This window comes from Hippopotamus amphibius, chromosome X (genome assembly GCF_030028045.1).
Source record: "Hippopotamus amphibius kiboko isolate mHipAmp2 chromosome X, mHipAmp2.hap2, whole genome shotgun sequence".
Taxonomy (NCBI): Eukaryota; Metazoa; Chordata; class Mammalia; order Artiodactyla; family Hippopotamidae; genus Hippopotamus; species Hippopotamus amphibius.
Genome location: NC_080203.1, coordinates 94,291,279 through 94,318,295, shown reverse-complemented (window position 1 = coordinate 94,318,295; position 27,017 = coordinate 94,291,279). Strand labels below are relative to the sequence as shown.

The window sequence follows — 27,017 nt, the reverse complement described above, 5'->3', positions numbered from 1 at the left end:
AAGTGCTCAAAGATCTCACACCCTGAATATAGAAGCATAAACAGCTCAGAGAAGACATGCCCTCAAGAGACCCCTAATAAGTCAAAGACATCATTCTCTGCAGCAGAGACCACCAAGAAGATAAAAAACCTAGCATATAGAAACAAACACCAAATGCACAGAGATATCACAGCATGGGACACAGACCTCAAGAGAGCTCTGGGTCTACAGAGCTCAGATATTTCACACCTTGGACACACACCAAATTGATGAACAACTGTATCATTCATTTCCTGCTTTTAAAATTGTATTACAGTTATGTAAGTTCTTTAGGGGAAGCTGGGCAAAGGGTATACAAGAACTCTGCACTATTTTTGCAATTTTTCTCTAAGTCTAAAATGATTTTAAAATAACTTTTTAAAAGAAAAAAGATCAAAGGACATAAAAGGGACTTTATAAAATTTATATACATCGTTTTACAAGCTCAAAAAACAATATTAAGCCCCTTTTGTAGTCAGAGAAATGCCAAAAAACAAAAATGAAATTCAACTTTAAGGGAAAAAAAAAAACCAGGCATACCCAAGGACAAAGACTCTCAAACAGCTTAGAGACTTCACACCCTGGGACAGAGATCCACAAACATCTGGAAGACCTAAACCCCTGTGACGCAGACCCCCAAAACAGCTGAGAGACTTCACTGTCTGCTCATAGATGTCATGCCCTGAATTGAGATTCCAAACAATGAGATTTCACATTCTGGACACAATTCCTCAAATTGCACACAGCATATAATAACTACTTTATGAGCTGACTGACTTGAGAACCACTTTCCTCCTACTCACTTACACTCAAACACCTCTCCCGCCTGATGCTTAAAATCCCATCATTAAAAAGTTTACTCCTTTGAGTTAAGTCTTGCCCCCCTTCAAAATTCTCCTTTAATTGCCACACACTCCTCTAACCTAGAGCATAAAATTACGCATTGCTCTCTAGTCATTTATGGCCCAACCCCTCACCCTACTCCTGCACACACACCACCACACATCCCGAGTCAGGCCTGGTCCAGAGGGGCCAGGAAACCTCCAAGTCATCCTCTCCGCGGGGAGGAGGGGATGGCTTGGAGGAGGATCATGAGATCGCCTTGAATCTTCTCTGCAGGACTCAGACCTACAACGGCAGCCTGATACAACGATGTCAGGAACGCTGGAGAAGAATTTTTCTCAGTGCTGTTGTGAATGGTGAGTGAATCCTGAAATCAATATAATGGGACGTAATAAACATTGTTTTAAAAAAAGAAAGAACAGGTAGAAGAGAATAGAAAAGATTACCCGACACATTCTGTGCCAGCCAATAATGCCAGCTTCTTTTACAGGTGCGCAAACTGAAGTTCCTAAATGGGATTCGAACCCACAGTCTCCAGTAGCCAAAGCCCTGCCTCAGCAACCCCGAACACCAAGTCGGGAACCATAGCGCCTGCGCCGAACCAGTAGCCAATGGCAGCCCGGAGCCGGAGGACAGAGCTCGCAGCCCCTAAGTGATTCCGGAAAATCTCGGTACCCTGGAAGAGCTTGGGTAAGCAATCTCGCGGCGACCAATCAGGACTGAGGGAAGGGTTTGATCCCGCCCTACTCATCCAGGAGCCAATCATCGCTCTGCGGTCTTCCCCACTCCACACCCCCGCTGTTGATTAGAATCGGTAGAGCCAACCCAGGCTGGACCAGATGGCGGCTTCCAGATAGGTGGAGGCTCTAGGCTGAGGGTGGGGTTCCCCCCACCCTGGCCCCCGGAGCCGAGGCCGGTCAGTGCATCGCCATTCTCTCCGTCTGGGGTAGGGGCCGATGTACCCGCGGGATCTTTCGTGTCCCCTCACATACAGTGGTTTCTTCCAAAATACACGACCCCCCACCCCCACCCCCACCCCCGTGGTACCTCCCAGAGCGGACTGTTCCATCTCTGCATCGCGCAATGGTGTGTCCCGGAGCTGCAGTGTCTCATCATTAACTCTTCATTCCCAGCCCTCAGGCTCTTTGTGTGTGAGACCCCAAAAAGGCTGTTTCATGTCAATGTCCTAAGGATCATTCAGTCTTTGGTTCATGCCAAAACAACTAAATAGACTCTCTTTCATATCTTCCTCCCCCTACCCATGTACCATCCCCCTCCCTCTCACATTTCCCTCAAGAGACCATTCTAGCCCCATACTCCGATGATCTCGCTGAGAGCCGACCGCTTGTTGCAGAACTCTGGCCCATAAAAAGGCATTCGTTCTAAAAAAAAAAAAAAAAAGAAAAGGCATTCGTTCCTCTGATGCCACTAATGGAAGTGTAAATTTGTGTGCCAGCATCTATCAAAATAAAAAATGACGGCTCTTCCCACTAGAATGGCGGTACCACCAGGGTGTATGTGGATTTCTAGTTTCCCTGTGTCTCTGCAGCACCTAAAACTGTGCCCCATACACAGTAGGTGCTCAAAGGCGGGGTTGTTGAATAAATGACTCCTTTGACCTGGCAGTTCCACTTCTAAATATGTGTTCTTGATGAGGAAATTGAAACTTCCATACTTGTAATTGCTTACTCTCCTCTATCTTGCAAAGACCTGCTCGCCACTCTCAGTTAAACAGTAAAATGAATTACTAAGAGTGATCAGATAAGGGAAGAATGTCTCGCTCTCAGGCACCCACCCCAAGCCTTTGTTTGAGACCCTTTGCACATAGACTTGTTAAGTGACCATTAACTTCAACCTGCAACCAATATGAGAATGCAAATTGGGACCTTAGTCCTGATAGGAATGGAATGTCCGGCTCCTACAAGTTCCTGTTAGGACCCCCTACCATGTGTGTAACCCATGGCAACTCCTGTGCTGTTGTAGCTGCCCATGACCTGTAGTAATTTGTAGCCAATCAGTTTGTACCAATTATAGCTGTATGTTTTAACCTATATAAGGAGACGACTCCCCTGAAATGGGGCCCCAGAATTTTGGAGCATTAGCTCATCTGGGTCCGCCGGCGCAATTAACCTGAGTTCTCCAACTCTCCAAGTGTTGTGCTTGGTTTCTCGTGGGATCAGTTTTTTTCTGCAATATTTTTGGAGGACCCAGCGAGATTCCAACCACACCGGCCCCTTGAGCCGCCTGACCGGTGGCTCGGCTGGGTCGGGGTGAAGGAGCTCCGAGACGAAAGAGGAGGCATGCCACCTGATGGTATTCCGGGTTCTCTGTCGGACCGGAGCTCCAACTCTCCGGACGGCCGGGCCCGACCGGACTCATTAGAGAGGCGGACCAGCTCACCCGGATTGGTCGCAGGACCAGGTAAGATTCCCGGGGGCACTAAGCCCAGGCACTGAACCCAGTCAGGTCCCGTCTCCGGACGGAAGAGGAGCTTGATCACCTCCTACGGTCTTCAGTAAGAAGACCACCAGTCAGGGACCTTCCCAGAGAGGGGAGGAACTGTGATAGACTCTGGTGTGAATGTGTGTGTGAGTGAGTGCCCTGGTTCGTCCTCGTTCCGGGGCGATTGTGTGGCTCCACGGCCTTCGTGGCTACAGAGTCCGAGTGGGCCCTAACCTGCGGTTCCGTGGTGACCTCATATGGCTCAGAGTGGTATCCGTCTCTGGGGGACCCAGTCCCTCTCTACGAGTCAGATTCAAGTGGGACTCTATACCACCCGCCAAAGCTAAGAGGCACCTAAGCTCCCCATGGGGACACAGCCAGGTGGGCACCTGAATGGCCTTCTCCTCGGAGGGGACACCCATCCTTGTTTGTCTTTGAGTCATTGACACAGGGGGGAATTGGTTACTGATTTGATTTAGCAATTGTGCATGTCCAAATGGCCCTTTTGCCCTGGAGCCCTCTGCCAAAGTTTTCTTAAAATTTTAAGGCTCACTCTGCCCTTCCGTCAGCTGACTCTTTGAGCCGACTTATTGAGGAATTAGGTTTACCCAAAAGACTTACCTCTTTTGCCAGACAGATCTGCACCTCTCTCTAGGTCCCCTGGGCCGGTCCGTGTGGAGCGGTACACTCTGATGTGTTCTTGTATACATTTGGATTCTCATTACGAGGCTGCCTTCCTCTGTCACCTTTCCTTCATAATCCCCTGATTCCCCAAGGATTTCAGGCTCTTCACTTAGGCGAGGAGTACACATACTGCTCCTCCGCCTGCTCAGTGCCCTCGAGAGGGTCAACCACCCCAGACCCCCTCCGGAGCCCCACCTGAAGTTATTCCTCTGCAAACCCCATTACAAGGGACCGCCTCCTTTCAGCCCTGTCTCCCTGAGACATTTAATGATTAGGGCCATCTTCAGGGAGGCACGTAATCGTGCTGTCTGTCTGGGAACACTGGGCTTTCCAGGAGTGGCGACATCAGCGCTACCTAGGTTATTAGGCCCTAAGACAAGGCCCTTTACGTGTGCGCCCCTCTCCTTCCTGGTCAAAGAAATAAATTACACTTGTCAACAAAGGGGAGACAAAGTCATCTTAGGAGGAACTTGCTTGTACCTTTGAGAAGTAAATGTCTTATCTGGTCATCTAAGGAACACGTCTCTCTGCTATCTTTTTGAATGCAAAAAAATTAAAATAAAATAATTTAAAACTTGACTTGCCAAAGATAAATAGAAATCCTAAGTGTCTTTTCTGCAAATAGTAAAAGGGTTTAGCCACCTAGATAGGTGACCTCGATTTGTTCCATCTGCTAGAAGCCAATTTAAATCCGACCCCTTGTGACTGATGGCTTTTATGTTGTACCTGACTCAGTACTGAAATTTTAGAATGAGAATTATGAGGCCTCTGTGTTTGTTTGTGTGTTCATATGTATCTATATTTTCGTTGTAGGTGTATGGTATTGCCAAAAGAATTCATAAAAGAGCTCTAATTGCCTTTAAAAATTATTATTAAGCACTTATAAATACTCAGAAATAGAAAATAATCTGACCAGAATGAATTTCAGGTTCATGAACTCTGGAAAATTCAGTACTAAACTGATATCTAAAATTGAATACGGCTTAAGCTTGCTGGTTTGATTAATATAGACATGTTTTAGAGTCATCAACATTAAGTGTAATTTTTATATAAATTTTTATTGTGCCTAGATGTAATATAAGCTAAATAAAGTTTTGTTATATCTGTTATAAATTTGTCAGCATGGAAAGTAACCTGATGTAAAAAAAACTTCTGAGGAAAGAAAATATAAACGAGATAAAAGCTTTTAGATAAACCCTGTCAAGAATTATGCTTTAGGAATATCTACTTAAAATAGTCTCTCCAGATCCTGGTAACTTGAGATTCTGGAGTTGCCCTAAATTAAGTGATGAGAGCTTATTGACTAGCTGGATCATTCCCAAATAAAATAAGATACTAAAACATAAATTACTAAACATTGGCTTCCTTTTACAGAGAGACAAAAAGATATTTAGGACTATTGATAAATATGCTTGGTGCCACGTTTTGGGAAGAAAGCAAATGTTTTTAGAAAATATCACTGGTATTTATGTTCACCAATCTACAGAATGCTGTCACAAGAGAGTTCATGGTTGCTTAAGGAAAGTAAGATGTATATTTTCAGTAAAGAAGACCTGAGGAATGGAGTTCCATTTTATTAAGAGAAAAGAAAGTAGGTCTGACTTACAGGTGACTGAATGGGAGATAAAGTAATGATACAGAAAATGATAAGGTTTGTGGAAAGTGGACCCCGAGAAAAAAGTTTTGTGCATGATCAGGATTGACTGTTTAGATAAATTTAGTTGAATAAATTAATTTGGAAAATAAGCTGGTGCAAAACTTGAATTTGGCTTTTCTCTGTTAAGAGGACAAGTTTTCTTTAAATGTTGAACTGCCTTTTTTTTTTGTTTTTTTTAAATGGGATCTTCCTGGAGCTGGGAAGCTGGGATCGAACCTCTGCATTGGCAGGCGGATTCTTAACCATTGCGCCACCTAGGAAGCCCCTTGAACTGCCTTTTGATAAAAGATTTTAGGTTTCCTTACCTTTTAAGTGATCTGTTCTTGTTACTTTGGCTAAGTGACTAACTATTGTTTCAGTTACCTGTGAGCCTATCTGACAGAGTGTTCTAAACCCTTTTTGGGTATTTTGGACAAAACTTCCTAAAACAAATTCTGATGAAATCCTTTTCACCTATAGCTAACTTTGAGATGCTTCAAAGGGCCCCTGAAACATCCCAAAGAGAGATATAAACTAGGTTCATTTGATACATTAAATTACGTAAGAAGTAATAAATGTTAGATTTTAATCTATTAATATAGATATTCTAAGAATTATATGGAGTTCCCAAAATTCTGATATGTCTTGGTATAATGTTATCGGTTATAATTCTAGTTATTATCTTAAAATGTTGTATGACACAACAATAACCAAATTGATTGACCTTGCAATCAGATTTTAAACGCGCCTTCTTAAGCCTTATGTCTTAGGACGATTCTGGTTTTATTCTGATGCCTTTGGAAAGTGCTTCCTCTTCAAGAAGATTTATAAAAAGGATTTTTGGATAAATACAAGTTTCTGACTTTCAGACCATAATGCTGAAAGGGGTTAAAAAAAAATTTGAAGAATCCTAAAGAGAAACCTGATGGCTTCGTAAGCTGTTAACAAAAAGAATGTTACAAAAGGACTGAGAAAACTGGTGAATATGGTTATAAGTTTTATGGTTTCTATCTAAAAATTACCGGTTTAAATCTGTGTTTTCCAGGTGTAAGAAACCTTCCCTTCAAAGTAATTATGGCTTACAGTAATTTGGTAAATTATACCTTTATAAGCAGGATTGAAACATTTATCTTTTCTCTCTATCTATTCCCTCCAGACATTGGAAACTCTTAGGTTCTCAGCAGCTTTATCAGATAAATTAGGAAGGCTACCTCACTAACAGGTATAGAAGACGCAAGGTATTTTGGGAAACCTGAAAAGGGAGGAATTCACCTACATCTGTTAGGCAAAAATCTGTGATAAGCCCTTGGCGTGGCCTTCCTAGAACTGAGAGGTCTTTTAGAAGTCCAGTCTGAGACTCCTTATAAAAGATTCAGCAAAGCAAAAAGCCTATAAGATCAATTATAGTTACATAAATTATCAGGCCAAGTTTCTTTTGAGACCAGACTTATTTTGCAAACAAATTAGCCTTAATCTGGTTATATTAGGTAAAAATGAGGGTAATTTTAGAGAGAAGATTATGTTTCAATAAATATTAAGTGCCAGTTTTGCTGATGGAGGTCTGTGTTTACTAAGATTCACTCCCTGGAAAGTTCCTTGCTATTGCACTATAGTAATATAAAATCCAACTAAGTTTTTAAAAGGACACTCTAAGTTTGTTTCTGAAGCTTATCTCAGTAATCTATCTTTGGATGAAAACCAGATGCCCCACAACCTGCAACCTGGGGATTATGGATCCTAAAAGGACGTAATTTAAAGGACAACCTGCAACCTAGACGGAAGGACACTTATCAAAGGAGAAACTACACTCACACTAGGATGAGAAGAAGCCGACATCAGAAGTAGACAGCTAGCCCAAGATGCTGGACCTGACTCGTATGAACATTTATAATATTTTCTTGACTTCTTGGACCTTTCAAATGTTTTTCTATCATGGGCACAATCCTATGCTAATTTTGAAAATCAATCCGATTGTTGGGTTTGCGGCCAATTACCTATGACTAGTACTTTTGGGTTGCCTTGGTGGGTTTCTCCCCTCCAAGGCTCTATTTGGATGGCCCTTAGGAAGTTTGCTCTAAAAAAAAGAAAAAAAATTATAGTCCTGTTCAGGGATCCCCTTGCCTGGCCAATTACTAATATCTGTTCAGATTTCTGCAACCCACTGTGAAGTCTTGACCTCTTCAAAACTGGTTTGGCGTGGGAAGTAACTCTATTGATGCTACTAGCTATATTATTTGTATTTTGCCTGCTTTTCAACATTATTGCTTCTCGTATTACCAAATGTGTGACTGACCACCAACAAAAATAATGATGACTAGGCTACATGAAGCAGTTGATCAAATATATAGTTCTGTATGTGATCAATGATTGTAATAGTGTAACTCTGGATATGGGAAGATGCAACAAGAGGGAATTTTTCCTGGACCATAACAGATTAGGAATACAGGTGGTCCAGAGAGCTTTGGCTTTTGTTACACAGACCTAGCCCAGTACTGGCACATTGAGTAGCCTATCGGCGAGATCTTCATCAGACCTAGGAATGAGCTTTCCTAGCACCGTGGGACAAAATGGTCATACAATGCCTCCCAAAACATGGTCGAATTTATGACCATGAGGGGCCCCTGTCAACTACAAATTGGAACTTGCCATCTGCCTGTACAAGGACTAAATCACCTTGTGCTGCTGCAGCTACTGACCTTCCACATCCCCTGAAGGGAATTCAGAGTGGAGACCAGAAATGAGGCACTTTGCTCTGGAGGATGGGTGGAACAGGTCTTTAGATAGTTAGATATTTTCAGGAGCTGATTTTATGAGCCCAACCCTTGCATCTCTTCATATCCAGAAAAGCACTAAATCCCTACATGGTGACATCGGCTTGGGCAGAAGATGGGTCCTGGGGCTTCCGAACCCCAATTTACATGCTTAACAGAATTATTCGGCTTCAGGCGGTAGTTGAAATCATTACTAATGAAATGGCCAAGGCTCTTAATTTATTGATAAAACAACAAACCAAGATGCGTAATGCTATTTATCAGAATCATCTGGCCCTAGATTACTTACTGGCTGCAGAGGGGGCATCTATGGGAAGTTCAGTCTCAGTAACTGTTGTCTACAGATAATGATAAGGGCAAGGTTATAGAAAATAATAATAACCAACAAGATGACTAAAATAGCTCATGCCCCAATCCAGACTTGGAAGGGATGGAATATCAGAGCTATTTGGGGGATGGTTCTCTTACTTAGGAGGATTCAAAACTCTTGTGGAAATAGTTCTACTCCTCCTTGGGACCTGCCTCCTCTTACCTTGCCTCTTTCCCTTATTCATGAGGATAATTTCCAGCCTAGCTGAAGCCACCTTGGGTAGGGGGAGCACCGCACACCTCCTAGCCCTGAGAGGTTACCAGCCCCTGGGCCTGGATGACCAAGAAGTTGACGCCTTGTAAGAACTTTAAAGGGCGTCAAGAGGGGGGAATGATGAGGAAATTGAAACTTCCATACTTGTAATTGCTTACTCTCCTCTATCTTGCAAAGACCTGCTCGCCACTCTCTGTTAAACAATAATATGAATTACTAAGAGTGATCAGATAAGGGAAGACTGTCTCGCTCTCAGGCACCCACCCCAAGCCTTTGTTTGAGACCCTTTGCACATAGACTTGTTAAGTGACCATTAACTTCAACCTGCAACCAATATGAGAATGCAAATTGGGACCTTAGTCCTGATAGGAATGGAATGTCCGGCTCCTACAAGTTCCTGTTAGGACCCCCTACCATGTGTGTAATCCCTGGCAACTCCTGTGCTCTGTAGCTGCCCATGACCTGTAGTAATTTGTAGCCAATCAGTTTGTACCAATTATAGCTGTATGTTTTAACCTATATAAGGAGACGACTCCCCTGAAATGGGGCCCCAGAATTTTGGAGCATTAGCTCATCTGGGTCCGCCGGTGCAATTAACCTGAGTTCTCCAACTCTCCAAGTGTTGTGCTTGGTTTCTCGTGGGATCAGTTTTTTTCTGCAACATTCTAAGGAAATACACATGCACAGGTCTGTGTGCACAAGAATGGGAGGAGCACACAACTGGCTGGGAAGGGTGATTCATTCTATACCATGGAGTATGGGCTGGATGTGAGACCGAATAAGACCCCAACACTGGAAACATATCCCATATAGCTCAGGGATGTCACATCATTGGACACAGAGCACCAAAGAGCTTGGAGAACTCACATGATGAGGCATAGATGACCAGTTAGTTCATAGATCTCATCCTGCAGTCACAGACTCCTACAAACATCTCAGAGACTTCACTCCCGTGGACACCAAAACACCTCAGGAAACCTGCACACTGGGGCATGAACCCCAAATAGCTCACATACCTCATACCACGAACACAGACCCCAAAACAGCTGAGACCTCACCACCTGAGATTTACATTAAAAATCTGGACAAAGACCTCACGCTCTTGACATAGACCACAAAACAATGCAGAGGCCTGGACACAAACAGAATGAGGGTGCCACACATATATCTGCAGGAGGGACTGTCTAAGGCAGTAGTCCTCAACCTTTTTGGCACCAGGGACCAGTTTCGTGGAAGACAATTTTTGCACGGTCAGGGAGGGATGGTTCAGGCGGTAATGAGAGCGATGGGGAGCAGTAGATGAAGCTTCACCTGCCGCTCATATCCTGCTGTGCGGCTCGGTTCCTAACAGGCAGCTGACTGGTACTGGTCCACGGCCTGGGGGTTGGGGACCCCTGGTCTAAAGGACACACTGTTAATGGCGAGCAAATGGGAAAGGAGGTGGGGAAAAAATGCTCCAAGACATAAGATGAGCATGGCCCTGCAAAGTATTCTGAGATCTCACACCCAAACAGCTCAGAGAGCTGTGACACAAACCTCATGCCCCAAACCATAATCACTTCAGTGATCCTGCTCCCTATGATACTGGCCCCAAATAGCTCAGAAAGGTGACATCCTGCGTGTAAGTTCCCAAACAACTCAGGAACCTCACACCCTGGGACAAGACACAGAATCAAAAATAGTACAGTGACCTGAGACTGGAAACAGATCTCTAAACAGTTAATGAGACTTCATACTCAGGAACACAGACATCCAAACACTCAGAGACCCCGCACCATCGAAGAAAGATTCCAAAACAGTACAGAGACTTAATACCCCCTAACAAAGTCCCCTAAATATCTCAGATACCCTAAAACCCTGAGACACAAAATTCACAACAACATAAAGGCCTCATACCTTGGATGCAGACCTGGAAAATTTCAGAGACCTTACAACTTGGCACACAAGTTAAATAAAGAAATAGATCAAAGATTTCAGGCCCTAGAAACAAACCTCAAATAGTCTATGAGACTTTGTACTTAAGAACTCAGACACCTGGAACTTCCCTGGTGGTTCAGTGATTAAGAATCCGTCTGCGAATTTTGAGAGGTAAGTTGTACTCACCCTGTTGACAAGAAAACCACACGAAGAGAGGTCCACGTCGCTAAGTAGTAGAGAAATGCAAATCAAAACTACAGCAAGGTATCACCTCACACAGGTCAGAATGGCTGTCATCAAAAAACCCACAATAAAAGCTGCAGAGGGTGTGGAGAAGAGTAAAGGGAACCCTCCTACCCTGGGGGTGGAGTGGGGGTGGTGTACATTGGGAAATGCAGTATGCAGAACAGTATGGAGGTTCATTAAAACACTAAACACACAGGTAGCATGTGACCCAGCCAACCCAAGCAGAGCACAGATCAGGAGAAAAATAAAATTTTAAAAGACGCCTGCACTACAGTGATCCTGGCGGCACTATGTACAATAGCCAAGGCATCCAACAACCTCAGCGTATAAGGACAGATGAACGGGTAAAGAGGACATGGTCCATGTGCACAAGAGAATATTACTCAGCCATAAGCAGGAGGAAAGAATGCCATTTCCAGCCAAAAGGAAAAAAGGAGGGATGATCCTACTAAGTGAAGGAAGTGAGACAGGGAAAGACAAGTCTTCTATGATATCACTTACAGGTAGAATCGAAAAATGCAAACAAATGAACTTCTTCACCAAACAGAAACAGCCTCACAGACTTGGAAAAGAAACTTCTGGTTACCAAAGGGGAAAGGAGGCGGGCAGGCAGAAATGAGCTGGCTGAGATTCACATATACACACTAGCCTTTATATAATAATCAACAAGGACCCACTGTATAGCACAAGGAACCCTACTCAAAACACTGTAATAAGCTATATGAGAAGGACCCCAAAAAGAACACATATATGTCTATGTATCAGTGAGACACGTTGTTGAAAACCGCCAACTCCCCCCTTGAAAAACCCCACAACATTATACATCACCTACACCCCAATACAAAATAAAAAGAAAAGAAAAAAAAAAAAGAAAAAATAATCCATCTGCCAATGCAGGGAACATGGATTTGATACCTGGTCAGGAAATATCCCACATGCCTTGGAGCAACTCAGCCCATGCACCACAACTACTAAGCCCACATGCCTAAAGCCTGTGCTCCACAACAAGAGAAGCCAGTGCACTGAGAAGCCCGCGTACTGCAATGAAGACCCAATGCAACCCCCCCCCAAAAAAAAAAAAAGAAAAACAGAGAGAGAGAACTTAGACACTCAAAAAACATAGACACATCTGGGAAAAGGGACACTGATACAACTCAGTGACCTCACTGTCTGGACACAGACCCTAATACATCAGACACATCACTCTCTGCAACTGAAACCACCAAAAAGATCAGAAGCCTCATGCCCGGAAACAAAACCCAAATTACTCAAAAACCTGACATCATGGAACTCAGGACGCACATGAGCTTGGACAATTTGCACACTAAGAGCAAGAATCCCAAACCACTCACAGATCTCCAGACACAGGTACTGAGAACCTGATAGACTTTATATACTAGACATAGGCCTCTAAAACATTTCTGAGCTCGCACACTCTGGGAAAGAAACCCACCAAGAGAACAGAGATGTCCTACCTCATGACACATTCCCATAAATAATTTTGGAAACTGACCCCAAATAGGACAGGGACATCACAATCAAGAAAGTAATCCCTGTCCTCCTACACTGTTAGTGGGAATGTAAATTGGTGCAGCCACTATGGAAAACAGTATGGAGATTCCTCCAAAAATTAAAAGTAGAGTTGCCATATGATCCAACAATCCCATTCCTGGGCATATATCCTGATAAAACTCTAATTCAAAACGATACATGCAGACTTCCCTAGTGGCGCAGTGGTTAAGAATCCGCCTGCCAATGCAGGGGACACAGGTTCGATCCCCAGTCTGGGAAGATCCCACATGCCACGGAGCAACTAAGCCAGTGCACCACAACTATTGAGCCTGTGCTCTAGAGCCCGTGAACCACAACTATCGAGCCCATGTGCCACAACTACTGAAGCCCATGCATCTAGAGCCTATGCTCTGCAACAAGAGAAGCCACCACAATGAGGAGCCCATGCACCACAATGAAGAGTAGCCCCCACTCACCACAACTAGAGAAAGCCGGTGTGCAGAAACAAAGACCCAACACAGCCAATAAATAAATAAATTTATTTAAAACAAAAAAAATATACATGCGGACTTCCCTGCTGGCACAGTGGTTAAGAATCTGCCTGCCAATGCAGAGGACACGAGTTCGCTCCCTGGTCTGTGTAGATTCCACGTGCCGTGGAGCAATTAAGCCCACGTACCACAACTACTGAGCCTGTGCTCTAGAGCCCACGAGCCACAACTCCTGAAGCCCATGCGCCTAGAGCTGGTGTTCTGCAACAAGAGAAGCCCCTGCAACGAAAAGCCAGCGCACCACAACGAAGAGTAGCCCCTGCTCATCGCAACTAGAGAAAGCCCACATGCAGCAATGAAGACCCAACATAGCCAATAAATAAATACATTTATTTTAAAAAAAAGATACATGCACCCCTATGCTTACAGCAGCATTGTTTACAATAGCCAAGAAATGTCCATCGACAGATGAATGGATAAAGAAGATGTGGTGTGTATATATATATATATACACACACACACACACAAAATGGGATATTACTCAGCCATAAAAAAGAATGAAATAATGCCATTTGCAGCAACACAGATGGACCTAGAGATTATCATACTAAGTGAAGTAAGTCAGAAAGAGAAAGACAAATACCATATATCACTTCTATGTGGAATCTAAAATATGACACAAGTGAACTTATCTACAAAATAGAAACAGACTCACAGACATAGAGAACAGACTTGTGGGGAGGTATGGGTTGGGAGTTTGGGATTAGCAGAGGCAAACTAGTATATATAGAATGGATAAACAACAATGTCCTCCAATTGTATAGCACAGGGAACTATATTCAGTATCCTAATAAACCATAATGGAAAAGAATGTGAAAAGAATACAACTGAATCACTTTGCTGTACAGCAGAATTTAACACAACATTGTAAATAAACTATAATAAAATAATTTTTTTACAAAAGAAAGTAATCACTAATAGGACAGAGACACCGCACCCTGGGACTGACATCTCTGAAAGGGAAAGAAATTTCACATCCCAAATTGTTCACGGATATCACCTTGAGCTTAGAATCTGAAGAGCCTGGACACCTCACACCCTGGAACACAAAGGCTGAAACAGCTCTGGGGAGTCGCACCCTGGACACAGACCCCAAACAGCTCAGAGACCTCACACGTCAGGACACAGACCCTGAAACACCTTAAAGGCGTCACACCATGGCATGACACACTCACAAAAATACCTTAGAAACCCCAGGCTCTGGAAATACCAGAAATAAATACAAGACCTCATTCTTGTAACTGAGACCCACACAAACATCAAAGACCTCACACTTGGTAACATCTGCCAAATGGCTCAAAGATTTCACGTGATGGGATTTAGATCCATAAGACTTATGAGGTCTCATATATTTGACGAAGACTTCCACAAAGTTCAGAAACCTTAAACTCTGAACCCACATCCCCCCAAAGCCCAAATTCTCACATGTATGAGAAATATAGTGGCCAAAAGACAGTAGAACAACATCGGGGACTTCCCGATGGTAGCGCAGTGGTTAAGAATCCGCCTGCCAATGCAGGGGACACGGGTTCGACCCCTGGTCCGGGAAGATCCCACATGCCACGCCACAATTAAGCCTGCGCTCTAGAGCCTGCGAGCCACAACTACCAAAACCCGCACATCTAGAGCCCGTGCTCTGCAACAAGAGAAGCCACTGCAATGAGAAGCCTGCACACCCCAACGAAGAGTAGCCCCCCACTCCCTGCAACTAGAGAAAGCCCGCACGCAGCAACGAAGATCCAACGCAGCCAATAAATAAATTACTTAATTATTTTTTTTAAAAAAAGACAATGGAACAACATCTTTAAAGTACTGAAAGTAAGGCAACCCAGAATTCCAATCAACGAAAATGACATTCAGAAATGAGAACAAAATAAAGACATTCTCAGATGACAGAAAATTAAGAGAATTTGTCAACAGCAGATCTGTTCTACAAGAAATGATAAAGAAAAATAACAGAGGGAAACTTGGAACTTCAGGAATGAAGGAACAGCAACAGAAATGGTAAATATCTGGGTAAATGTAGAAGACTATTTTTCTCCTCATAAATTCTTTAAAATATGAATGACTGTCCTAAACAAAAATGTTATTGTCTGTTGATGTTTTCAGAGTATATAGATGTAATACATAAGACAGTATAAGAGAAGGGGTAGGGTAAACGGAGCTATATGGTTGCAAGACTTCTACATTTTACTTGAAGTGGTAAAATATCAACACTAAAAAGACTGTGAAAAGTTAGGTATGTGTATTGTAATCCCTAGAGCAACCACTAAAAATTATTACAAAGAGATATAGCCAAAACTTCAATAGACAAAATTTAAATGGAATACTAAAAAGTATTCAAACAATCCAAAAGAAAACAAGAAAGAGAAACATAAGAACAAAAGAGAGAGAGGAAACAGAAAGCAAATAATAGAATGGTAGCCCTAAATCCAACCATATTAAGCGAAAATTGTCTAAACCAGGGTCAGCAAACTTTTGTTTAAAGGACCAGATAGTAAATACTTTAGGCTTACAGGCCAGTCTCTCTCACACCTACTTAACTCTGCTGCTGTAGTGCAAAAGCAGCCATAGTCAATAGTAAATGCATGGGGGTACTTCCCTGGTGACACAGTGATTAAGAATCTGCCTCCCAATGCAGGGGACACAGGTTCGATCCCTGGTCTGGGATGATCCCACATGCCCAGGAGCAACTAAGCCTGTGCACCACAACTGCTGAGCCAGCACTTGAGCCTGCAAGCCATAACTACTGAACCCCCGTGCCACTACTGCTGAAACCTGAACGCCTGGAGCCTGTGCTCCGAAACAAGAGAATCCACTGCAGTGAGAAGCCCCCGCTCACCACAACTAGAGAAAGCCCATGCACAGGAACAAAGACCCAATGCAGCCAAAAATAAATAAATAAATAAACAAACAACCTTTAAAAAAATAGTAAATGGATGGGTGTTTTCTGTGTTCCAATAAAACATTATTTACAAAAACAGCCAGTCAGCTCACAGGCCATAGTTTGTGACCCCTATGGTCTAAACTCGTCAATTCAAAGACAGAAGTTCTCTGATTATATATACATATTTTAAAAACAAGATCCAACTGTGCACTTTCTACAATAAACTGCTTTAAATATAAAGATACAGACAGGTGAAAAGTAAAAGGATGGAAAAAAGATGGAAACGTTATATTAATATCAGGGAAGTAAATATCAGAACAAGGAAAATTATCAGGAATAAAGAGGGACATTACATAATAATAAAATAGTCAATTCATCAAGAAGATATAACAATCTTAAATGTATATTCATTTAACAAATCTTCAAAATACATGAAGCAAAAACTGATAGAAATGCAAGGAGAAACAGGCAAATTCACAATTATAATTGGTGACATCAATAGACATCAATATTACTCTTCTAGTAATAAAGAGAATAAGTAGACAGAAAGTCAAGCAAGATATGGAAGACTTGAACATTATCAAACAATTTGACTTAACTGATATTTATAGAGTACTCCAACCAATAATGAACATGAAGAATACAAATTCTTCTCAAATTCACCAAATAGACCATATTCTGTGCCATGAAACAAGCTAACAAATTTAGAAGAATTAAAACCCAGAAAGCATGTTCTCTAACCATAATGAAATTAAACTAGAAACCAATAACAGAAATATATATGGAAAATCCGCCAGTATTTGGAAATTAAACAACACATTTCTAAATAACCCATGAGTCAAAGAGGAAATTGGAAGGGAAATTAGAAACTATTGTGAATTGAATAAAAATGAAAATAGAACAAATCAAAATTTGTGGGATGCAGCTAAAGTAGTGATGAGAAGGAAATTAACAGCATTGACATGTTTATAAAAGTAAAGAAGGTCTCAAATCAATTACCTAAATTTCCAACTTAAGAAACTATAAAATGTATGCCTGAAGAAAGAAAATAATAAAGATAAGAACAGAAATCAATACAATTGAAAACAGAAAATCAATGAAACCAAATAGTTCTCGGGAAATATCAATAAAATGGAAAGTCTCCAGCACCAAAAGCAGTACAATTTTTCTCATTAACTCCTAATTCAATAAGAGAACGGCTGAAAAAATTTTCTATTGCTTCTGAATTCTCAGCTGGAAGGGATTTTACTAGAAATAGCCTAATTAGCAAGACTTTTTCATGAGAAAAACATTGCATAAGCAAAGGGATTTTTTTTCCTCTTCATTGTGATTACTTGCATTCACTGTTATACCAAAAAAAAAAAAAAAAAAAGGTGAGGTATTTAGATCTTTCATAATATCTGTAATAGTAAATGGAGCTATTACATTTTTTATTATTGCAGTGGATTTCACCCCAGCACTTGAAAATTAGCTTGTAGCTTCGGAGTCAGAAGATATTTCTGGTAGCCGTACATTCAAGCAGTGATTTGAGCTGAAAATTTAATAACGATATAGGTGAACGGCCATGACAACTTCTGCTGTGATTAATTTATATTCTTCATCTGGATCCCTTAATTAAAGGATTATTATTTGATCAGTTTCTTTGATACTAGTTGGGGAAATTATACATCTCGTACTTAGCGGCGCTATGTTGGTTCATAACTGTCATTTTTGATACTGAATGAACAATTCGATTCAGCTCAAAGAATTTCAAAAGGACTTTTTCCTCTTTTTAAAAAATACGTCTAATGTTTAGTAAATTCACCACAAAATTTACAGCTGGGTTTTAGTGTTTGGGGGTTTAAATACACACACACACATACACACACACACACACAAAGTTGATAATAGCAACCACAACAAGAATTGTAAAGATTGGATTTGATCATCTCACAGCGCGTCTGCTACACGTCGGAATGCATAATCAACTGTGAGCCCCTGGAAGGGCTGTGAACTTGCAAACTAACAATAAATTGTACTCGATAACTGCTGCAAATAAGGCGAACTTCACGTTTACCTGTGAGGGCGAGCTGCAAATTGTAAGGCGCAGATTTCCAGAATGAAGCCAGGGTTTTGAGAAGGTTCGGCGGAGCCGGGTGTTTAGGCAGACGTAGAGAAGCAGGAATGTGGAGGCACCGACGGACTTGCAGCACGTTCTTGTGCTGGCTGGAGTAAGGCTGCTGTCAACCTTCGACTTTCAGAACAGGCGGCGGGAGCGAGCTGTCGCTGATTGGCTGTTGTCTGGAAGTGTGGGGTTGTCTCTGATTGGCTGACATTCAGGAGGGTTTCTCATTGGCTGACTCTTTGGACTGGGCGTTTGTCACCCAGGGATAACTGGGTGTATTTCACAATTTGTTTATCCTTCTTCCTCCAGTGTGCCTGGAGAAGTGGAATTTCTGGATCACAGGAAATGCATATATTTTAAACTTTGTTAAATAATTCCAAATGTTTTTCTGAAGTGGTTGAATCATTTCACATTTCCACCAGCAGTGTATAAAAAAATTAGCTTAAATTTTTTTCTTTTTTTTTTTTTTAACAATCTGATATTATGTGATGTTCCTTACTGTGGTTTTAATTTGCTTTTCCCCAGTGAATTATGAGGTTGAACGTCTTTCGCATTTATTGGACATTTGGGCACCCTCTTCTGTAATTTGCCTGCTCAGATCTTTTGCCCACTTTTAGAAGCTTGTGCCTGTCACTGATTTGCCAGTTCTCAGAAGTGTAGTCCCTGGAGTGAGGCTATCCCTGATTGGCTGACTTTCAAAGTACTTGCACAGATCTGAAGTTATCTCTAAATGGTGATTCAGACTTTGGCCACAAAACAGTCTTTTCCTTTCTTCAGTGTGTTTTTTTAATTCTCAGTCACCCCTTTCGGTCTTCTTTCCCCCAAACCTGCAGGAGCAACTATAAGAGATTTTTCAGATCTTTATTTGGGGAGGTACGATTTTTGGTAGTGTTGTCATTTTAGTGATTTAAGAACCAATTACCGTGGCAGAAAAATAGGTCCAACTTTCCAGTTTTTGTAATTCATTGAAAAAAAAGAGCTAAGTACAGGATTTGGGGTATCCTGACAAAGGCAATGCAGGGACATAGCACAAAATAAATACAGGACATGCCCTGTATATATAGGATGCCTGGCAACCCTGCCTTGGGCCCAGACACCACACACACACACACACACACACACACACACACACACACAATGTGTTTCATAAGATTTATACTGCACTATAGTATAAAGTAAACATCAACAAAATTGCCTGTTAGGTTAAGAAATAGAGCAGGAAGATATCAGCAAACTTCTTCTGTAAAGGACCAGATAGTAAATATTTTAGGTTTTGCGAGACACAGTATGGTCTCTGTCACAACCAGTCAACTGTGTCATTGTCGTGAAAGTAGCCATAGACAGTAGGTAAATGAACGAAGGTAGCTGTGTTCCAAGAAAACTTTATTCATGGACACTGAAATTTGAATTTCATATAATTTTCATGTCACAAAAATGTTTTAATTCTTTTTTGATAATTTAAAAAAGTAAAAACTTTTACTGTTCTTAGCTCAGGGCTGTACAGAAACAAGCAGCAGGCAAGACTGCCCACGGATTGTATTCACTGGCCCCTGAAATAGAGCATGGCCAGGACCACAGAGACCCTCAGTAGGCCACTTCCCTAGTGCATGGTCCCCTCTCCACAGACAGAACCATCCCCCTGACTTTTGTAGTCATGATTTCCTTGCTTTCTTTTTCTTTACCACTCACATCTGTGAACCTAAACAACAGAGTTTAGTTCTGCCTGTTTTGAACAGGATATACTATGTATTTTTAGTGTCTTGCTTTTTTTTCTCAACATCATGTCTATGAGATGCATATACGTTGTTGCGTGTAGCTGTAATCTGTTCATCCTCATCACTGTAGTATTCCATTGGGTAGATATTCCACAATTTGTTTATCCACTGTGCATCAAGGAGTGTCATTTCTGGATCATAGAGGATGCATCCCATTAAGCTTTCCTAAAGAATTCTAAATGGTTTCCAAAGTGGTCGCATCATTTTACACTCCCACCAACAGTATAGAAAGAATTACATTAAAATGTTTTGCTTTTTTTACCAGGGACTTCCCTGGCGGTCCAGTGGTTAAGACTTTGAGCTTCTACTGCCGGGGACGCAGGTTTGATCCCTGGTCGGGTAACTAAGATCCACATGCTGCATGGCGTGGCTGAAAAAATAAATAAAATAATTTTTTTTCTTTTTTACCAATCTGATGTGATGTGACGTTCCTCTTTGTGGTTTTAATTTTCTTTTCCCTGATGAATAATGAGGTTGAATATCTTCCACATGGTTATTGAGCATTTGGGCAGCCTCTTCTGTAATGTGCCAGTTCAAATCTTTTGTCCATTAGTCTACTGGCTGCAAAGGATTTTTAAAAAAATTTAACTAGGACCAAACAACCTTTAAAAAGTAAAAGATGGAACTTGCCTGGTGGCGCAGTGGATAAGACTCCATGCTCCCAATGCCGGGGGCCTGGGTTCGATCCTTAGTCAGGGTACTAGATCCCGCGTGCATGCCACAACTAAGATGTCTGCATGCCGCAATTAAGGAGGCCGTGAGCTGCAATTAAGACCCAGTGCAACCAAATAAATAAAAATAAAATAAATCTTTTTTTTAAAGAAAATTAAAAAGTAAAAGATTCTCTACTAGGATTTCCCAAGTGGCACAGTGGTTGGGAGTCCACCTGCCAATGCACAGGACACGGGTTTGATCCCTGGTCCGGGAAGATTCCAAACGCCGTGGCCAAAAATAAAAAATTAATTAATTAAAAAAAAAGATTCTCTACTAAACTGCAGTATCTGGATTCTGTTAAGATATTGGAAGCTCTGATAACCTGTACAGCAGCAATGGATGGGAGCTCAGTAGTGGCTGCCCCTCTAGATCGGGCATGGGGTCCCCAATGCCCCCTGTGCCCATTGCCTGTCCAGCTTCATTCATGAATATGCTGAGCCCTGCAGGCATTTGAGTTTGGGACATACTGGGGCAGCCACCCCTGACTCCATCTACACCTCCCCCTGCCAACAGGGCTCTCTGCAAACATGAAGGGGTCAGGGAGAAATGTAGGTGAGTGTTTGCCAAATACCAGCTAGGAGGTTGACACTAGCTCCCCCATTCTTCACACCCAACATGGAGCAATGGCTCTCAGGCAGGTCCTGGAGGCTTTCTCTGCATGGCCTGCTCCCACCTCAGCCCCTTAGACCTCACTTGATGCCCCAGGGCCCTACATGCCCCCTAACCTCACCATGGCACAGACATTTGGCTGTGAAGCCCAGGTATGATTGGTGAATATTTTCTCAACTTAAATAAAAGCCCTAAGGAATTCCCTGGTGGTCCAGTGGTTAGGACTCCACACTTCCGTTGCTGAGGGTGTGGGTTCAATCCCTTGTTGGGGAACTAAAAGCCCTCAAGCCAGGTGGTGTGGCCAAAACAAACAAAAAAAGCCCTAATGGCAATATTGGCAGCTGGATCCTCATTTTAATATTGAGCCATGGGATTTCAAAGGTGGCACAGTCGTTAAGAATCCGCCTGCCAATACAGGGAATACAGGTTCAATCCCTGCCCCAGGAAGATACCACCTGCTGTGGAGCAACTAAGCCTGTGTGCCACAACTGTTGAGCCCATGTGCCACCACTACTGAAGCCCACATGCCTAGAGCCCGTGCTCTGCAACAAGAGAGGCCACCGCAATGAGGAGCCCGTGCACCACAATGAAGAGTAGCCCCCACTCGCTGCAACTAGAGAAAGCCCGTGTGCAGCAACGAAGACCCAACACAGCCAATTAAATAAATAAATAAATAAATAAATAAATAAAGTTATAAAGAAAATTGAGCCATATTCTAATTAATACAAATTTTTTTAATCCATTAAAATTTAATAACCTTGAGTTAATGAGGGAGAGCCAGGAAGGGTTCAGTTTGATTTTGTGTCCATAAAATTAACATTAGCAAATTTTTAAAAAATGTTTTCAACGCTTTTTTTTTACTTATAAAAGGCTCTCTGACTCTGCTCGATATTCTGTAATAACCTAATGGGAAAAGAATTTGAAAAAGAATAGATATATGTGTATGTATATGTATAACTGAATCACTTTGCTGTACACCTGAAATTAATACAACATTGTTTATCAGCTATACTCCAATATAAAATAAATTTTTTTTTAAAAGTCTCGCTGAACAATAGGATGGGGCCATCTTAGAGATCAGGGCCAAAATCAAATATGATTCTTCCAGAAGAAAATTGTGATTTGATGGGCTATGTCCTAGACAGGAAGATGGAGTTCTTGGCCACCTGATCTCAGTGTTTGTGTGCCTTGTTCAGAACTGGAGTCAGGAGATCCGCATTCTGGCTGTGTGACTTTGGCCAAGTCATGCATCCCCCATGGGCCTGTTTTTCCTTCTGTCAAATGAGGAGTCATAAGTACCATTCTGATCTGTCACAGGTTCACAGGTTTGTTGGGAGGTTACAAGACAGTGAAAATGAAGTATCTTTGAGGAATTAAATCAGTTCTCTCTGAACATATTTTAAAATTATTATCACACAGAAGTTGTTTCTTTGGAGCAAAGTAGTGGGTAACGCCAGTGTGTTAGTCTGCTTAGGCTGCCATAACAGAATACCACAGATGGGTGGTTTAAACATCAGAAATTTATTTTCTCACAGTTCTGGAGGCTGAAAGTCCAAGACCTAAGTGTTGGCAGGGCTGGTTTCTCCTGAGGCCTCTCTCCTTGGCTTGCAGATGGCCTCCTACTCACTGTGTCCTCACATGGTCTTTCCTCTGTGTTATCTATGCCCTAATCTGCCTTTCTTAAAAGGATATAAATCAGATTGGATTAGGGCCCACCCTAATGACCTCATTTTAACTAAATCACCCCTTTAAAGGCCCTATCTCCAAATACAGTCACATTCTGAGCTACTGGGGACTAGGACTTCAACATACGAATTTGGGGAGGACATAATTCAGCCCATAACAGCCAGAGATGAATTTTATCTATTTGTCTAAGACAGGGGAAGAGGAGGAAGGAGTAAGCTAGATCTGGGCTATGTTGGTTTGCTTTGGAGAGCCCTCACCTGGGATGGGCAGATTGCTCAGTGGTGGTCATGGCTTTGTCAATGAACATACATAATCATGACCTTATCGTTTTGGTTAAAAAAATAATAATAATGCCTGCTCATTACAAAAAATGCAAACCAAAAGCACAAAGATGAAAACTATTTTTTTTTAATCACTCTAAATCCCACTACCAAGAAATAACTATTTTTCTTGCCATGTTCTTTTTCCACATGTACACAGATAGAAGGCAAGATTGGTGAGGGCAGAGAGTCAAAGAGAAGGAAAGAAATAAAAGCAATTTATACAAATGGGCTTGTACTATATATCTTAGTTGAAGTAAAAGGCGTTGAATTTCTCTTCAATTACATTAACAGAAGAAAAATAAATGGATGTTGTATGAGTTTCCTATTGCTACTGTAACAAATCACCACAAGTCTAATGGCTCAAAGCAACACAAATTAGTATCTTACAGTTCTGGAGGTCAGAAACTGATACAGGTCTCACTGGGCTCCAATCAAGGTGTCAGCAGGCCTGCGTCCCCTTCTAGATGCTCTAGGGGAAAGTCTGTTTCTTGCCTTTTCCAGCTTCCAGAGGCCCCTGCATTTCTCAGCTCCTAGCCTTCTTCCTCCATCTTCAAAACTAACAACTTTAGCTGAGTTCTCCCATCATAAGTATCACTTCTGCCTCCCTTTTCCACTTTTAAGGACCCCTGTGATTACATTGGGTCCACCAGATAATCCAAGGTAATCTCCCTATTTTAAGGTCACTTGACTAGCAACCTTAATTTCCATCTGAAACCTTGATTCTCTTTTTTGCCATGTAACATAACACATTCACAGGTTCTGGGAATTAGGACGTGGACATCTTTGGGGGATGGGGCATCATTCTGCCTGCCATAAATGCAAAATGTAAAAAACTGCTGAACTTCAGCTAAATTTTTCATCATAACATCCTCTACATTTAAATTTTTCATAATTCTTTAACTCCTTATCCTTCAGATTTCAACTGAGATGTCACCTCCCCAAGGACTCCTTCCTGGCATCCCCAACTGCAGAAGGCTAACTAATAGCCCTATGAAGTTATCCACCTCCTAATTCCTGGAACCTATGAATGTTCATTTACATGGAAAAAAAAAAGACCTTGCAGATGCGATTGAGTGAAGCATCTGGAGCCAGGGAGATTATCTTGATTATCTGATGGGCTCTAAATGTAACTACAAGTGTCCTTATAAGAGGGAGGCTGAGGGAGATTTGAGATAGACAGAAGAGGAGAAGATGCACACACAGAGGAGGCAGCATTGTGACCACGGAGGCAGACATTGGAATGATGGGGCCACAAGCCAAGGAATGCCGGCAGCCACCAGAAGCTAAAAGAAGCAATAAATAGATTCTTCCCTAGAGCCTCTGGAGGGATTGCAGCCCTGCCCATACCTTGATTTTGGACTTTTGGCCTCCAGAGCTGTGAGTGAATAAATTTCTGATGTTTAAGCCACCATGTTTGTTACAACAGCCCTAGGAAACCAGTATACCCCCTTTGGCTCTGTTGGTTGCCACCTCCCCCCCTCTTTAGAACACTCCTAATGAGGAATATTAATGCTTAGCTGCAGACTCATCCAGCAGATTCTGAGCTCCAGGAGAACAGGAGCAGGTCCTTGGAGCTCCCTGTTGTATCCCCAGCACGTGGCACCAATGCACCCAGCTGGCACACAGTAGATACCTAATAAATAATAAAAAGGGACGAAAGGAAAGGAAGGAGGGGGCAGGCCATCCACAAAAGTTCCGGTTTTACTGAGAGAGAAGCTATGGAGACAAAGCCTCAAGACCGGAAGAACAGCTTTGACTGAGCCCTGCTCACAGGTGGCAGTGAAACAGTGGACAGAGGGAGGCTGAAAGGGCCTCCAGAGGATTTGCTCTTTCCCCAAGGACTCTGAGGCAGGGGTAGGGACTCTGAGTGGGCATCAGCATCAAAGCTTCAGCTGCAATCAGGGTGTTACCACTGAAGGCAGCTCCAGCTCCCCTCCTGTAGGAGGAGCTCTCCCATGGTCCCAGGAATGCAGACCTTATCTTTTTCTTCTGTCTTTCTTGAACCCACTCAGCCTCAGCAGTTTAGGGCTGTAAAGTCCAACAGAGACCATCTTGTCCAACCTCATCACTGAACAAATGGGGAAATTGAGGCACAGAGAGAGCCAGGGACCTTTCAAGGTCACCTACTATGACATCAGTAACAGAACTGAAGCTGGAAGCTGAAAACTGGACCCAGATGTGAGCCCCTGCTCTGCCCCAGGAGTCCCGTGTACACACTCAGAATGACCTCTTCAAGGACAACCAAAATGACCTTGATCCCAGAAGGAGGAGAGATCCTTGCCCCTGCCAGGTAGAAGGAAAGATGAGCCAAGTAGCCTCTGGACCTTCCCCACTGAAGGACTCAGTGGACCTTTGCTGTCATGTAGTGAATTCCACAGCCCAGCCTCACGTCCAGGTCAAGTCTACAGGGCCACCAACACATGGTGTGTCCTTTGAAACCTTGGAACTCAATTCCTTCTGGTACAGAAGAGAAACCAAGGCCCAGAGAGGGCAAGGGACAAAACTCAAGCCACACAGCAACTCCAAAGCAGAACTGGGGCTAGAGCTCGACTCATCTTGCCTCCCACTCTGTGGTTCTATGGAAGATGCTTCCCACTGCCTCCCCTACTGTCCTTACCCCCATTCCCTCTCTCTCTATGACCCCATTCCCACTCTTTTCAGATGGTAGATGGAGATCCCCTGTCCCTAAAGAGGATAAGCTCCTCCCCCAGACCAAGGGAACAGATTATGATTGATCAAAATCAGTCATAGTTATTTTGCCTCCTTTGGAGAGTTATAAATTGGGGAAGGGGGATATTTGATGCCCTTTTGGCCAATGAGATATGAGGGATAATCTATAGGGAAGGTTGTCCCTCTCAAATAAAGGACAATGCCTCACTAAGAGAAAGCCTTTATCCTGATCCCATTTTCCTGCATTGGATACAGATGTGAGGGCTGGAAATGCAGCAGCCATCTTGGGACCACAAGGCAACAAGCATGAAGACAAAAGTCAGCATGCTTAAAGAAGGTCAAGATGAAAGAGAGAAGGAAAAATTCGACCCTGCTTACAATATCGTTGAGCCTGTGACTGCCAACCTCAAATTTTCTGATAATGGGAGGAAATAAACCCCTCTCACTTGAAGGCACTCTAATAGGGCTTTCTGTTACTTGCAGGGAGAAGAATGCTTTACTGAGAAAGACCCTTTTCACATAATCTCTTAACTATCCTTTGAGATGGTCAGGCTAGGTTCTAGCATGTCCATTTTATGGGCAAGGAAACTGAGCTACAGAGCCTATGTGGTTTAAATATCTGGAACTGGTGGAAAGGCAGGCATTTTCTTTTCTTTTTTGTGTTTGTTTGTTTGTTTGTTTGTTTCCATGCTGCACGGCTTGCAGGACCTTGGTTCAGTTCCCAGAGATTGAACCTGTGCACTCATCAGTGAAAGCACAGAGCCCTAACGATTGGACTGCCAGGGAATTCCAACAGGCATTTTCTTTTGGGTAGAAATAACACCCTCTAAACCAGCACTGTCCCAGCACACTGTGTGGGCCTGTGTCATAGGAACATCAAAAAGCCCTGAAGGTTGCATGGTTTGGGAAACCCTGGATGCTGCCCCACTAGCCCCAGGGGCTTTGTCCTGGGAGAAACAATGAGGCCAGCACTGGGGGAAAGGAGCATGGTGGGTCTTGGTTACAACAACAGAAAGTGCCTTCATTCTAAGGAGAAGAAATCCACT

The 27,017-nt window shown here is 42.6% G+C and overlaps 1 protein-coding gene and 1 long non-coding RNA gene across 4 annotated transcripts in view; one reads left to right on the top strand and one right to left on the bottom strand.

Moving 5' to 3' along the window:
- Window positions 1-434: 434 nt before the first annotated feature.
- Window positions 435-4,129, bottom strand: LOC130842683 (uncharacterized). Its single transcript, XR_009050511.1, has 3 exons — window positions 3,925-4,129; window positions 1,909-2,243; window positions 435-1,228 (listed from the first exon to the last, which is right to left on the bottom strand). It is a non-coding gene; the product is annotated as an uncharacterized LOC130842683 (long non-coding RNA).
- The window catches only part of GLOD5 (glyoxalase domain containing 5), a 39,477-nt gene continuing 14,203 nt past the window's right edge, over window positions 1,744-27,017 (top strand). Inside the window, exons 1-2 of one of the 3 annotated variants that reach the window (XM_057719372.1) lie at window positions 1,744-1,777; window positions 7,326-7,498. In XM_057719372.1, coding sequence (XP_057575355.1) covers window positions 7,483-7,498 — 16 coding nt within the window. In that variant the 5' untranslated portion in view covers window positions 1,744-1,777; window positions 7,326-7,482. Of the gene's footprint in view, window positions 1,778-3,149; window positions 3,283-3,327; window positions 3,377-7,325; window positions 7,499-27,017 lie in introns of those variants that run through there. The other 2 variants (XM_057719371.1, XM_057719373.1) reach the window with 2 other exon arrangements.